At 52.7% G+C, this 13,022-nt stretch overlaps 4 protein-coding genes across 4 annotated transcripts; 1 reads left to right on the top strand and 3 right to left on the bottom strand.

The window, feature by feature from the left end:
* Positions 1 to 510: 510 nt before the first annotated feature.
* On the bottom strand, positions 511 to 1,725 carry CPAR01_06255 (uncharacterized protein; the record flags this gene model as incomplete). Its single annotated transcript, XM_060490529.1, has 3 exons — positions 511 to 989; positions 1,043 to 1,155; positions 1,217 to 1,725. The coding sequence occupies 3 exons, from the start codon at positions 1,723 to 1,725 to the stop codon at positions 511 to 513; spliced, it is 1,101 nt and encodes a 366-aa protein (XP_060351995.1).
* An 801-nt stretch (positions 1,726 to 2,526) lies between these two features.
* Positions 2,527 to 3,748, bottom strand: CPAR01_06254 (uncharacterized protein; the record flags this gene model as incomplete). The annotated part of the gene is made up of 5 exons (XM_060490528.1): positions 2,527 to 2,682; positions 2,734 to 2,906; positions 2,966 to 3,023; positions 3,076 to 3,284; positions 3,343 to 3,748. The coding sequence occupies 5 exons, from the start codon at positions 3,746 to 3,748 to the stop codon at positions 2,527 to 2,529; spliced, it is 1,002 nt and encodes a 333-aa protein (XP_060351994.1).
* Positions 3,749 to 4,771: 1,023 nt separating this feature from the next.
* On the top strand, positions 4,772 to 7,281 carry CPAR01_06253 (uncharacterized protein; the record flags this gene model as incomplete). Its single annotated transcript, XM_060490527.1, has 2 exons — positions 4,772 to 5,303; positions 5,360 to 7,281. 2 exons carry the CDS (start codon positions 4,772 to 4,774, stop codon positions 7,279 to 7,281), a joined length of 2,454 nt encoding a protein of 817 aa, XP_060351993.1.
* A 1,533-nt stretch (positions 7,282 to 8,814) lies between these two features.
* CPAR01_06252 (WD domain-containing protein) lies at positions 8,815 to 11,820 on the bottom strand (the record flags this gene model as incomplete). Its single annotated transcript, XM_060490526.1, has 1 exon — positions 8,815 to 11,820. The coding sequence occupies one exon, from the start codon at positions 11,818 to 11,820 to the stop codon at positions 8,815 to 8,817; it is 3,006 nt and encodes a 1,001-aa protein (XP_060351992.1).
* Between the last annotated feature and the right edge of the window lie 1,202 nt (positions 11,821 to 13,022).

Raw genomic sequence — 13,022 nt, 5'->3', positions numbered from 1 at the left:
AATCCCAAGACGTGGTTCATCATGTCTGACGCAACGACTTTGAGCCCAAGAGAGCACAGGCTACTAGGAATTTCCGTACTCTACGGAAGCCTCTTTTAATGAGGTTCCTTACCAGTCCGGTGCTACCGGGTTATATCACTGGACGTAGGCGTGACCGAAACAAAGCAGACGCATGGCTTCTCATTTTCATCACGCCATAATTCATCTTCAATTTAAACCCATCACACAAGTTTCCCTCACAGGAAGCGTCAAAGTCGGTGGCAATAGCTCGTATTTCACTGCTAGTGGTGCCAATCTCGCACACCTTTCTTCCTTTAGCAAAATCCCACGAGTCACAAATATAGCCGCTGTATCTACCTGAGACTGTCTTCCTCACTGGGCGCAAGGCTCGTAAGCGTCCGCTCGTCAACATTGATCTCTCATTCAGCCCACTCCTTTCCCACTTCCACGACAGAGAACTTTCCCTCCGCTTCTAGCAACGTCTCATATCCCAGCTATTTTCTCCCATTCTCAGTATGTGGAAGTAGCGAGAAACTTCTTGGGTCTAGAAGGTGAGTCATTGCCGAAAGCCGCCTCGGCAGACCTCTTTCTGTTGAAATGAGCGTCTTTCGGCTGAGTCTCCTGAATCGAAACGGCCTCCCCATGAGGTATGTCTCTTCGAAACTTCTGCTCCTTCGCGATGGGCTCTGGAAGCTTGCGTCGGATCGGAACGACTCGTTCGTTCAGTTGAGCGTCAAGCTTATCTCCCTTGTTGGGTAAGGTAGTAGTTGTCGAGGCAGATTTCGCACCAGCGGTTGTCTGTGTCTGTGCAGGAGCTTCCGGCAGACCACGAAGCTTCGCAGGCAATGAACAGGAGGGTATCTTGGCGTCAGCGCCTCTGACTCCGCCTGGACCCTGCTTTGAAAGGGCTGGATTCTTGGACATGTTGATCAAGCCCTCACCGTGATTGCTCTCATTATTGTCCTTGGGTCTGTGTACGGGCAAGTCTCCTGAGCAATGTCAGTCTTGGGGAAAGATGAACTCGACCAGGAAATTTACAGACCTCTTGGTCCATATTTGAAGTTGAACCGGGCGATAGGACGCTCGTAGTTGAGCCGCTTCACGTCGTATGTGTCTGCCGCCAGGGCTTTCTTGACCTTCTTCCCAGATCCCAAGCTGGATTCCTCTGTTATCGAACGTTTTTGGCATGTATGAGAAGGCCGTGCTTGCAACTTACCGTTTGGTCTGAACTGATGACCCATATGCAGTAGTGTCGTCGAGTCGCTGCCTCTCCGGTGCACCAAGTAGCTTGACGATGTATAAATCAACGCGAATGGTACCTCGAATCGCGCTGCCGTCGTTCTTGGCCGTGGCAAACTTGAAAGGCTGCAAGACCTGGCGGCCTTTACTGTTCACTCCTGTTACTCCAAAGAACTCCATGGGGAATCGGCGCGATGCCCGGGCATCGATTACGGTCTTCGTATACAACCGCCGGAGAACCTCATCGTCGTCAAAGTGAATCAGCACCATCAGCCCCTCATCCTTGGCAAGGAGTCGACATATTCCTGCGCCAGGAGAAGCCAGAATCGAAAATTTCGCTCCCTCCTTGACAGCGATGACTTTGCTGCAGCTGAATGGGGCGCTGTTTTCGAGGCTCTCTGCTGTCACGTCATTTCGTTCCGGGGCTGGAGCACCAGCGACGGTAATCACCACTCGCATGTTGATGTTGAAGTCGAAACCTGCCATCTCTCTAGCTTGCTGAACGAGAAGTATTCTCGTGGCTTGTCGGTGTGGTCGTACTTCTGCAACTCAACCGAGCTTGAGATCGACGAACAAGGCAGGGTTGTGGCTGGAAACGTTCGGTTTGCAGCAGTCTAGTATTCAAATTAGCCAGAAAGGCTCTGGGTGTACCTTACTGTGAGGGGAATCCAGATATCCCTTCTGCCTTCCATTCTTCGAGCCGTGGGGCATCTGTAGGGTCAAAAATTCGCGGACTGGCTTTGGTTCATGTCTAATTGCCTTGGGGCAGGTGACGAGGCCTGACTGAGCCACCGCATGGTGAAGGAGCCATCAATGCAGAGATCTATAGTAATAGTACCAGGAATTCGGCTCACTGCGTTTAATAGCACCTCTCTCGCGAAGGTGAGAAGAGACTCTTCAGTATTCGACTCCCCGTTGTGGTTAACTTCGCACCCGAAGTCACATAGAACAACAACAAAACACCTGCATACTTGAAAACTTTTGTATTTAACACAACTCACGGTGGTTCGGGAGTTAGCTTTCTGATGGACGTGAGTCGTACTGCTCTTCCACCTGATCCCTCGAACCAAGTCTTCTATCAAAGCAATGTCGACTTCCTTTCAACCAAACAATCTCCCTCGTCCGAAATGTCTTCATTTGGGGCCTTCCATTCAGTACAGTGAACTTCGGCCTGTGAATTTACCACCCCAACAAAGGCTTTGTTTGACGAAGAAGACTCTTCCAGTGACCTCCATCCTGTGATAATTCCGTCTTTACAACAAACGCACGATCTCCTGGCCTACATCTCTAGTAGCCGCCCGTGAGATCAATAGCGTCATGGCCATTTCCCAGCTTGATGATCTTGTAAGGACGGGCCAACTGCTCATCAGCGCCATCCGTAAAATCACAGAAGTCGTCATAGTTCCGTTTGTTCTTCTGAGCTGAAGATTGCGCTTGCTCATCCTGGTGGGGGTGTCAGTCTATGAACCCTTTTAAAGTCAATCATCACCCTACTTGGAGCTGTTGGTGTCTCTCTCGAGCAAGACGCTCGACCTCATCTTCATGAAGGTCCTCGAATCTAGGAAGGCTCGAATTTCCCAAGTAGGCCGGTTTCTGACGGAAGAAAGGCGCCGGGGCGGGCTCAGGGCTGGGGGTCTGGTGAAGGATCTCCTCAATCTTCAGCGCATCTTTATGACAGTCAGCCTTTTTCAATCCAAAGACACGCCTGTTACACATAGACACATACCTCGCGAGCGATACTTGAATGTGTAGGTCGCAGACTCTTGTTCACCGGCGGGGTGAAGCTGCGAAGACATGGTTAGCGTGATGGGTACATTCCCAGAAGAAAATTGTTACACACGAAGTGCCATGGTAGATGGGTCGGCCCTTGATAGCTTCCTCGGATATCTCGCACTTGTTGTACTCCGGCTCGCGGAACGGTCTCTCCAAGTTGACCCATCTGTTGCGGCGTGGACCACCAGCGAATCTGGCAAGTCTGACGCGCACCTCGATTGTACCAAGATCCTTGGCACGCCTCCATTCGCCATCGGTAGCGTCTTGGTCAACTGTGTGGAAAGATCAGCATCGAATATTGTTAGCAGTCGAGTGATGCGGTGGATTTACCTGCAGTGATCGTCTGGAACTTGAAGTTACTCTCAACCATGGCAGTTCTATCCTGGTTGGGATGTCTCTTGCCTTTGAAGGCAAAGTGCCAGCCTCCATGTTTGAAGTCATCATCGTAGCAGAATCGCTTTCCCATGAAGTGGCCGTCGAGGAAGAGAAGGAAAACCAAGCCTTCATCGTGATGGATCCAAGGATCAATAGTGGCATCGTCCAAGACATTGACATGAACTGCGAACTCGGTACCTTCCTTACTCTCAATGTAGTTGCGGGCACACTGCTCGAAGTCGTCCATGTATCTCTCATGCTCATGGTACGGATAAGGGTCGGGGTATTCGTCAGCGTCTCGGTAGGCTTTCTTGAGGCGAACAGAAACACTGACAGCGGGAAGGGTATCGATAATGGCCATCTTTGAGGGAAGCCTGATTTGATTCGTGGTGTAGAAGGTGTGATTTTGGAAGCTGTGAGCAGAAATTGAATGATCGTGAAGATTTTGGCGGCAGAAAGAAGAAAGAACAGAGAGAACCACAACCTTGGAACGTTTGCCCTTTGAACGAAATACTGGTAGAAGAATGTGAAATAGTGAGTCCCCTAGAGAAAGGACTGCAGTGGGATCGAGAAGAGAAATGGAAAATAATTTGTGACGTGCCTCTGGTGGAAGAGGGAGAAGTGTGGCCGAGAGAGGATGTGGAACAGGTGGAAGGCTTTGGGGTAGGTGTAGACGAGAAGCCCGTCACTTCCTGATCCATACCTTCTATCGTGGTAGATTCGGCTCCCGCCTTAATTTGGTGATCTTTCCATGGATAGTAGAAGGTGCGCTCAGCAGGCAGGCACCTGCCTCCTTCCTGCTTAAAGAGATATTCCGCGGCCAGCCATGGTAAGGTCTGGAGTGAATGAAATTACGTCTTTTTGAGGACTACTGCAACATAGAGCGTAAACATTGTGAGAGAATTCTCAATGTGCAAACGGCATAGATACTCAGATACCTAACGATCAGTTGGATTAGAAGCCCTTGAAGGTGTGGTGTTGAGATCGTGTAAGTGACATTCATGAGAGTGGGTACGTACCGCTCCGCTTTCCGTCCTTGCCGTCCCCGAATCAGCGGACGGGACTGCTGAGGTAAGGCGCCGAGGTGATAGTGACGCTAGAACTGTGAAAGGAAACGGGGACGTGGATCCCACCCCTGCAGCGCGCGCCGAATGGGGCCCGCCCGACTCGCAGCAACGCTGGAGCTAGCCCAGCTCGCTCAACTTCCATCTCCCGCCAACTCGGAGAGCCCATGACGTTCAATGCACCTGTCAGGACTCCTTGTCCATCTCCAATCCACGAACTTAGACGCGACGATGGTTGATACCAGACATGTGATGACTACTTGATTCGTTGCAACCTCAATCGATCCTTTTCCCTCCCCTCCGCCCGGACGAGCGCCATCATGTCTCCAGAGGCCTCCAGCAACATTCGAGTCTTTATCCGCTGGCACGACCAGACCGTCTTCGCTGGCGAGGAGATCAAATGCACCATCACTTTCAAGAACATTGCTCGCGATCCGAATCAGCAACGGCAGTCCCAACGACTCGCACCTGTAGACCGACCGAGGCATGTCTCGCCCTTGCTAAGAGGCAAGTCTAGCGCTGGCTTGACCCCGCCGAACTCAGCTCAAACCCGCGGTCATCGATCTGCTCTATCCCTCAATGTACCAGTCGCTCAATCGCGAAGCCGCGCGGGCTCAGTGCCGTGGACACCATCACATCCTCCCAGTGCTCTTGAGCACCGTGGCAATGGCCACAAGAAGTCCGTTTCTATTGTGTCAATTGGTTCCACAAGCACCGTACCCGACGACAATCAGAGTAACGCTAGCTCCGTAAAGGCGCATCGGCCTGGTCGCGGTCATGCTCGGGCATCCAGTCTACAGATTGTGCCTCGGGGGGCTGCTCTGGGGCTCGGTCTCACAGCGCCTCACTCTGGTCAGTATTCTGATTTGTGATATTGATGCAGAGTCTAATTGTCAACTCTATTACAGCATCACCGAGGCACATAAGCTCCCCTTTGTTCAACTCGACATCCGCTTCCGACACACCCCCATCCAACTCGAGATCTTCGACCGCACCGAATACCCCTGGCGTGGCAGGCTCACAACGTCCCATGAGATCGCCTTCCAACGCGCTGGCCGACTTCCGGTTTCCAATGGTCCAGTCGCCACTGTCGGACACGCAAAGCACACCGGTAGCGTCACACCATGATGGGCTATTAAGTCCAAACACCGAAGTGCCCCCAACCCTGGCTATACGGAACAAAGACGGCGTACTCACCAATCCTATCGAGCATCCTACACCAGCCATGCGAATACTTTCGACGACAAGCATGGGCGGAGGAACGCCACGCAGCAGTGGGGAGTTCTACTCAATGAGCAACAACTCTACGGAAACTCTGGCGTCTGAGTATCCAACTCAACCCACGCGGGGCCCTATGCGGCCGCCGCATTTCCGAAAGTCTTCTAACTTTGCCTCACATAACCCGAGGCAACCGGAATCGTTGATGATGGGCTACGCTCAAATTCAAGGCTCATTCACCCTGGATGGCTCACTCATCAACCTCGGGCCGTTTGAACAGGTCAAGCGAAAGGCCGTTGTCGGCGGTCAAGGAGGTGGTGTCATTGGTGTGGAGCCTGCGAAACGGGATAGTGGACTGCTTCGAAGTTTCGGTTGGGGGAGTATCAGCAACTCAATCGGAGAGCTGCTTGGAGCCGGCGAGGTCAGCAGCATCAAAGATATGCGCGGCATCGCCAGTGCCAAGTCTGTTCCTTTGCTCTCGACTCCACAGTCAATCTTGTTTGTGGACTTGAACCTGGCTCCCGGAGAGCACAAAGCTTTTGAGTATTCTTTTCAGCTCCCAAAGGGCTTACCGCCGACACATAAGGGAAAAGCGGTGAAGATCTCTTACAATCTGGTCATCGGTACGCAGCGAGCAGGCGGCTCTAAAGAGCAGCAGGTGCGCTCCGTTGAGGTTCCCTTCCGGGTCCTCGGCAGTGTAAACAGCCATGGAGAAATTCTTGGTCATGATCTCATGAATCCATACATTATACTTCGCGATCAGGCGAAAATCAAGACTGTCGACAAACTGTCGACTCTCAGCGAGATCAAGAAGCTAAAATCGACCAAGACGGATGCAACAATTAATGAATTCCTCGTATATGTCGACGAGCTTCTAACAAGGCCACGGCAGGGGTCCAACGCAGGGCTGCTATCACCCACGGCATACCCCAGCTCTCGGCGTCCATCAGTATTTGAGGAGGCGACGACGGCCACAGAGGCCATTAACCTGGCTATCATGCGCAGTAACCTGACTTCCGAGGGTCAGCAGAGCCCGAACCGCTTCGAAATTGCCCGCAACGGACAGCGGGTGGGTGTCGTTATGCTTACACGCCCCTCGTACCGTCTGGGCGAAGTTGTTACTATGGCCATCGACTTCACAGACGCCGAGATTCCCTGCTACGCGGTTCATTCCTGTCTCGAGTCGGCCGAGCGAGTCGAGCCGCATTTGGCCATCCGCTCAGAAGCCTCCATTCACCGCGTGACGCGGAAAGTCCATGTGTCTGCGTCGGAGGCGACGCTCTACTCGCGGAGAATGGTCTTCACTCCGACCATTCCTATTACTGCGACACCAGAGTTCGTCACCACAGGTATCTCATTCGAATGGAAGATCCGCGTGGAATTCGTGGTGCCGAGCCAGGAGACCGAGCTGGAGCGTGAGGCGCCTAGCACGCATCCATTACTAGAAGAAATATCCCGGGACGAGCGCGGAGGTCTAGTGCTCGTGGCAGTAGAAAACTTGGCGTGCGAGAGCTTCGAGGTTGCAGTCCCCCTGCGTGTATACGGTGCCGTGGCAACGGGGCTCGAGAAGCTGGAGCGGGACGAGGCGTTGGAAGAAGGACTCGCTGTTTGATTACGATGATGTGGTGGGATCATACGCACCACACATGGTGGGTTTGCAAGGCAGGGCAGATGGAGCCAGACAGAACGAGGAGATTCATTCGCGGGCGTTGGATAGAAAAACACTTATTTTCTGGAACACGGCACCACCGTTTTTTTTTCTCTTCCGCAAAGCAATTTACAGAGGCTTTTCACTATTCCCATCACCCAAAAAGACAAAAAGAGTTCACCCCCCCGGTGCTGGACTGGGGGCTACATCTCTTGGTGCTCATGCCGGGACTCGAACTCGGGTACTCTCGTATGCGCTTAGCCTGTCGTCGAGTAGGCTGGTTGGCGTAGACAATTGATGTTGACCATGAACCACTCCACCACCCAGCCAGTTTGACCTGACCCGTCGACCTAGACGGGCGCCTGCTGGCTGGTGACTGGAATTGGGTTGAGGGGGTATATGAAGGCTTGCTTCTGGGTATTCGTGTTGTGTATTCGGGTGGTGGCGGGAAAAAGTTATCGGATGAAGGTTCGGGAGGAGGAAGGTGAGGAAGGTGCCAGGGGTTGGGTGGTGGGTGAGAACCGCTTTGTCTCTCCTTGGACGGATTGCCTCGAGCAGGCGCGTTTTACAGACCTTTCTAGCTGGGCAGGACCGTCTGTTTAAGCTGGTTTGGGTGGTGGCTGTATTGCTTTCCTCACTTTGTATGTGTGCAATGCGGCATGAGTCTCCCTCACCCTGCCTGCCTTGCTTCAAGGTCACATCAGGCCCGACTTCATATAGTAGACTTACATGATCAGTCATTTCAATAACTCAAATCAGCTTATTATGACTTCACTTGGGACCTGGATCGATCAAGACTGTAGTAATAGCTGGTCAACGACGAGGTACACCTCGTCCTGTTGTATTCTCATTGCCCCTAAGAACAAGCAGAGGGGGCAAAATATGTAAAGATGTAAACCGAAGAGAGCAGACCCTGAGGATCAAGTAGTCAAGTTTGCAAAAAGCCGCTAGAAATCGGCATCCAAATTTCCCTCGTCCTCTTTTGTTCGTATCCACGGTGCCCAAAGTAAGGTGCCTCCGGGTGTAGTGGAAATAGTATGTTATCCCCCCAATCCCCTGACCTCCCCAGACTACTCCCGCATTTCTGTCCCATTATGTCCTTGGGCACATTGAAAACTCCTGGCTCCAGTTCGCCGCCCCTGCCCCCTCAGGACTCCGTGATCTTTTAATGTATGTGGCGAATGTGTCCCTCTTTCGCAAATCAAAGGAATAAAAAAGGAAAAAAGTCGCTACTGCTGTGTCGAAAGAGTGACGGATAAACAAATAGACAATATTTACCGACAATTCAAAGGTAGGGGTTACGATGCCCCTTTCCGCCTGCAATATCCCCAGAGTCCAAGGCTGAGCACATCTAGAATTTGTGCTGTAAAGTAGGTCGATAATCAATCTCCCCCCAAACGCCAGGGTCCTTTTCCAGGTAACGCCGTTATATCCAGCAGGTGTTGTACAATGCGGGTTCGGTCGGAAGGATTGATGTAATAATACAATGAGAGTATGTTAAGGGAATGATGTAGAGGTGGTTTCGCCGCCGGCAGTGTCAGGCCGCACGGCCAGGAGCTCTTCTTCGCGCTCCTCGCTAGGAGTTTGTACTTCTCTCCCTTGAAAGGTATTCCGTAGCTTTTCGTCAAGCATGGAGGCCAGACGCTCCTCATACTGGTCTAGGAGACCACTCAGGAGGGCTGAGTCGTGCATGGCCTTGGTTCTCGTAACCCTGTCGCCGAGGGCGGCCGCTGTCAGGCGCAGCTCTTGGTCAATTTCAAAGATGACGTCTTCGCTTAGTGGCTCCGTAGAGGAAAGCTTCTTTCTATAAGCCCTCAACGTACGACAAGCCTGCTCTGTAGCCATGTTCAGGCTGCCAAATCCGCGCAAGTTGGGCGAGCTCTTCTTCGGCGGCAGGCCCAAAGACGGAAGCGAGGGTCGCCTAGATGCCCTCGACTTCGGACTGATGGGCGGACTGCCAGACCCGGACGAGCGTCGTGATGGTGTGTCTTCAGCTAGCGGACTGCTTTGCATTCCTGTTTTGGGCGTGCTCACGCTGTTGTTGCTCAAACCGTACCGAGAAGTCCGACTTCGAATGGTCCTGGGCGGAGATCGTCGGCCACTCTGAGCAGAGGAAGGACGCTGAAACTCGGCCAGCTCTGCTTTGGAGAGAACTCGTCGAAGTGGTGGTCTGGTGGAAGCGGACCCGTCTTTCATCGGAGATGGATCTCTACTTGTAGATAAAAGAGTTGTGTTGTCCGTCTCCATGGACCAAAGCATCACGGTCCCGTCAGATCCTACGCTGATGACCCTCTGGCAACCATCTTCATCATCGGTCAACGTGACGCCGTTGATAGCCTCTGTGTGGCCCCATTCTCTGTCTACAAAGTGACCCGAATGAGCATCGTAAAGACGGACGGATTTGTCCGTATTCGATATGCCCAGCAAGAAGCCCGACTCTCTCCCGGCAGGCTGAGTGAAAACTAGAGACTCCAGGATAGCAGTCTCAGCTCCGCTTTCATCAACGCACTTGAAGCAGTTAAGGAGTCGACCATTGGAAAGATCGTATTGGCAAATTGACCGATCCAGCATGGAGACGAATACAGTCCTCTCATCCTGACCCAGGGCGAACGACGTTGGCGCTGCTTTCAGGGTGTTTGCCCTAGAAGGAAAAGCCGCAAGCTCGTCTTCCTCATCCTCTTTGCAGACTATGTCATAGGTTTGCAGTGTCCTATCCATGGAACAAGTCATTATCTTGTCCTCAGATTGGACTAGCACTTGAACAACCCTAGCAGCGAATTCCAGCGTCTGGAAGTGCCGGAACTCTCCACCTGACGTGCGGTGAAATAGCTGCGCAGTCCGGTCTCTGCCCCATGTAGCCAGAAGGAACTTGTTGTCATCTTCATAAATGCTGACACCTTGACAGTCGGACGAATGAGCTTTCGTCTCAAGCAAGCATTCCTTTGTGGTCAGGTTAATTATCCTGAGAACACCAAACTTGTCGGCTGCTACAAGCATCTTCCCAGCTCTAGTCGCTCGGACCACATTGAGCTGATTGACGGGGTCCATCTCGCTCTCAGGGATGACCTGTTCAATGGGCACATCTAGGGAACACTTGATTTTGCCCTTCATGTCCCAGAAAATGACCTTGCCAGACCCGGACCACGTGAAGAAATCTGCTCCTTGGTCGTTGGGCTTTGACATTGATTGAATGCCCAAAATCTGGTCTCCGTGTCCGGGTATAGAAACGTGTGACGGGTCGTCCACCGTTTGGCCCGGCTGATAGCTCGAGCTCCAAATATCTACGGTGTGCTTCTCATCGATGGTCACTAGGTTTTCTGTCAAGAAACCCATAGCTACCAGACCAGCAGGCGCGACGCTTTTCGATAGAACACCGCCTGGGAGACTATCGAGGACGGCCTTGACGCTGAGGGTCGCGAATTGGCCCTCTTTCCCTGAGAGATATGCAGTGGCATGTCTGATGGTGATGGAAGTGATCGGAAAGTCGACAGTGAGTGACTTGACGAGCTTTGTCTGTTTGCCGTCATCCTCCACCACACAGACGTCGCCAGCCTCTGAGCAGATGATTATGCTCGTTTCGTCGACGACAGCCGCGCAGTTGAAGGTACCATCCAGGAGCGATCCGAGTAGGACGTTGCGACCGTTGAGGACTCTCTGGGGTGTGGAAATGCCCTCATTGAACCTCGTCTTCAAAGGTGAAGAGGTCTGAGTCTCCTCGACTTTCCAAATCTTGATATGTCGCACACCGAGCGTGACAAGGCTGCTGCCCATCCAGACCATGCCTTTAATAGTGGAGGTACACTTGTTTTGCTGGTACAACTTGGCAGCACCCGTACGAGGGTCGATTTTCCAGATGTAGAGGAAGCCGTCGTTGGCCGTACCCAAAGAAGCAAGCCACCTGGTATCTGCCGACCATGCCACTGCATTCACACCAAACCCATGCTCGCTGATGGAGACCAATGGAACGTCAGATGATGCGTCCTCGAGGTTGAAAATGAGCACGCGAGGAGCGTAACCCGTCTCTCCGACTGCCAAATACCGCCCATCTCTACTCAGCGCAAGGCACGTCGCAGCCTTGATGCGCTCGCGGCTGGTCCATGTTGATCCCGGAGAGTCGTTCCAACTTTGCGATTCCCGGACCCCAATCGCGGCACGATTCCTGCTATCGTTGGCCTTGGGCGTGGAAGGCGCTGAGTAGTTGTTCAGCAAAGTTGTCGAGCCGTAAACGGGTGTCGCAGTCGGGCGGGCTCGGTAGAAGCGCTGGGCATAGTGTTCACCGTCTACATCGACAACAACGACGGCGCCGCCTGCTATGTAGGCAAAGGAGGAGTTTACGGTATCGAAACCGGTTGGCGAAGCGCAGGTGGTGCCAATGACTCGTTTGAGGGAAAGTCGGGACTCGTGAGGTAGGCGCCCTCGGATTGGTGTTCGGTTAGATCGTTGTTGAAGGTAAGGGGAGTTTCCCGGCGTCAGTCTGAGCCGGTTCGTGGGAGTCGCGCTCATTATATCGCCATTGGCTCGCGAGCGTTGTCGCAAGATTAGTCTGAGATTACGAGTTGTCGGAGAAGAATTACGTCGCAGAGGTCACCCCCAGGTAGGTCGGTGACGTGATTGAGAATGCAAAAGAAAGAGTGTTTGTCGCGGAATTCGCTATCGCAAGTCCAAAAGAGAGTATGGCAAGGTAGGTGTAGGTAGGAGTCGGCAAAATTAGTGCGGTAGGCGCGCCGAGCGGTGTAAGTCGAAAAGGTGAAAAAGTTGGTGTCTAAGTGGCTGATGGAAAGCTGCGAAAGACGTCAATTTCTGTGTCTCAGTCGATTGGTCGAGACAATCAATTGTGCATAAAGAAGGAGGGAACGTACAGTGACATCAGGCGGGCCAACGTTCTCCAAGCCCTGCAGGAATTAATGGGGTGTTCCAAAAAAGAAAGAAAGGGTGCAGGTATCCGAGCGTGAAGAAGAAGAAGGAAGGACGCGATGTGCCGAGAAAAGTGAAGAGGTTTTGCGGATGGACGGTTTTCCAATGTCTAGCAAGCAGCAGCAAGCAGGTCGGCTGTCAATCCTCAGGGTTGGAGCCGGTTGGGCGAAGGAGCAGTCTGCCGGGAAGGGCCCTGGTGGTGGTGGTGGTGGGAAGGAAGTGATGTGCGGTGCCTGGGTTGCCTTGCCCTGTGCTTGTCGGTCCCGTGGGAAGGACAGTCGCCTGTTGGTCGCAGCTTGCTGCAGGTAGGTAGGAGCGGGAGAGCTGAGGTGGGAGAGCAGAACCTGGAATGGGGTTGCAGCCAGTTCGAAGCACCAGTAGAAGTGTGGGAGAGCATGAGAGGAGAACATCGGCAGGCGGGGGGCATTCAGACCAACTGGGTCGATTTGCTCTTTTTCTGAATAATCCCTGTCACTCTGTTCCCTAAACGGGTCACTCCAACCCACCAGCTGGAGGGGTTATTGAAGGGCGGTCTGGCGGGAAGGATCCAATCACAAATCTCGTCACACCGAAGCTTCACCTCACATTAGTACGGATAGGTAATCAGTGCCTTACTTCGCACACTTTCTACTAATCGTTTCTATTACCGTCTCTACGACAGCCAGACATTCCTATATAGCGGTCATACCTGAATCATTCGTGTTACTCGGTCGCTACCGTTGACGTACCAACTGCAATCCATACGCAAGAGAGAACAAAGGAATTCTTCGAACGGGGCGTGTTTCACAAGA

The sequence above is a fragment of the Colletotrichum paranaense genome, assembly GCF_030867605.1.
Source record: "Colletotrichum paranaense strain IMI 384185 chromosome Unknown Scaffold_4.1, whole genome shotgun sequence".
Classification (NCBI taxonomy): Eukaryota; Fungi; Ascomycota; class Sordariomycetes; order Glomerellales; family Glomerellaceae; genus Colletotrichum; species Colletotrichum paranaense.
This window is presented reverse-complemented; position numbering and strand designations above follow the sequence as displayed.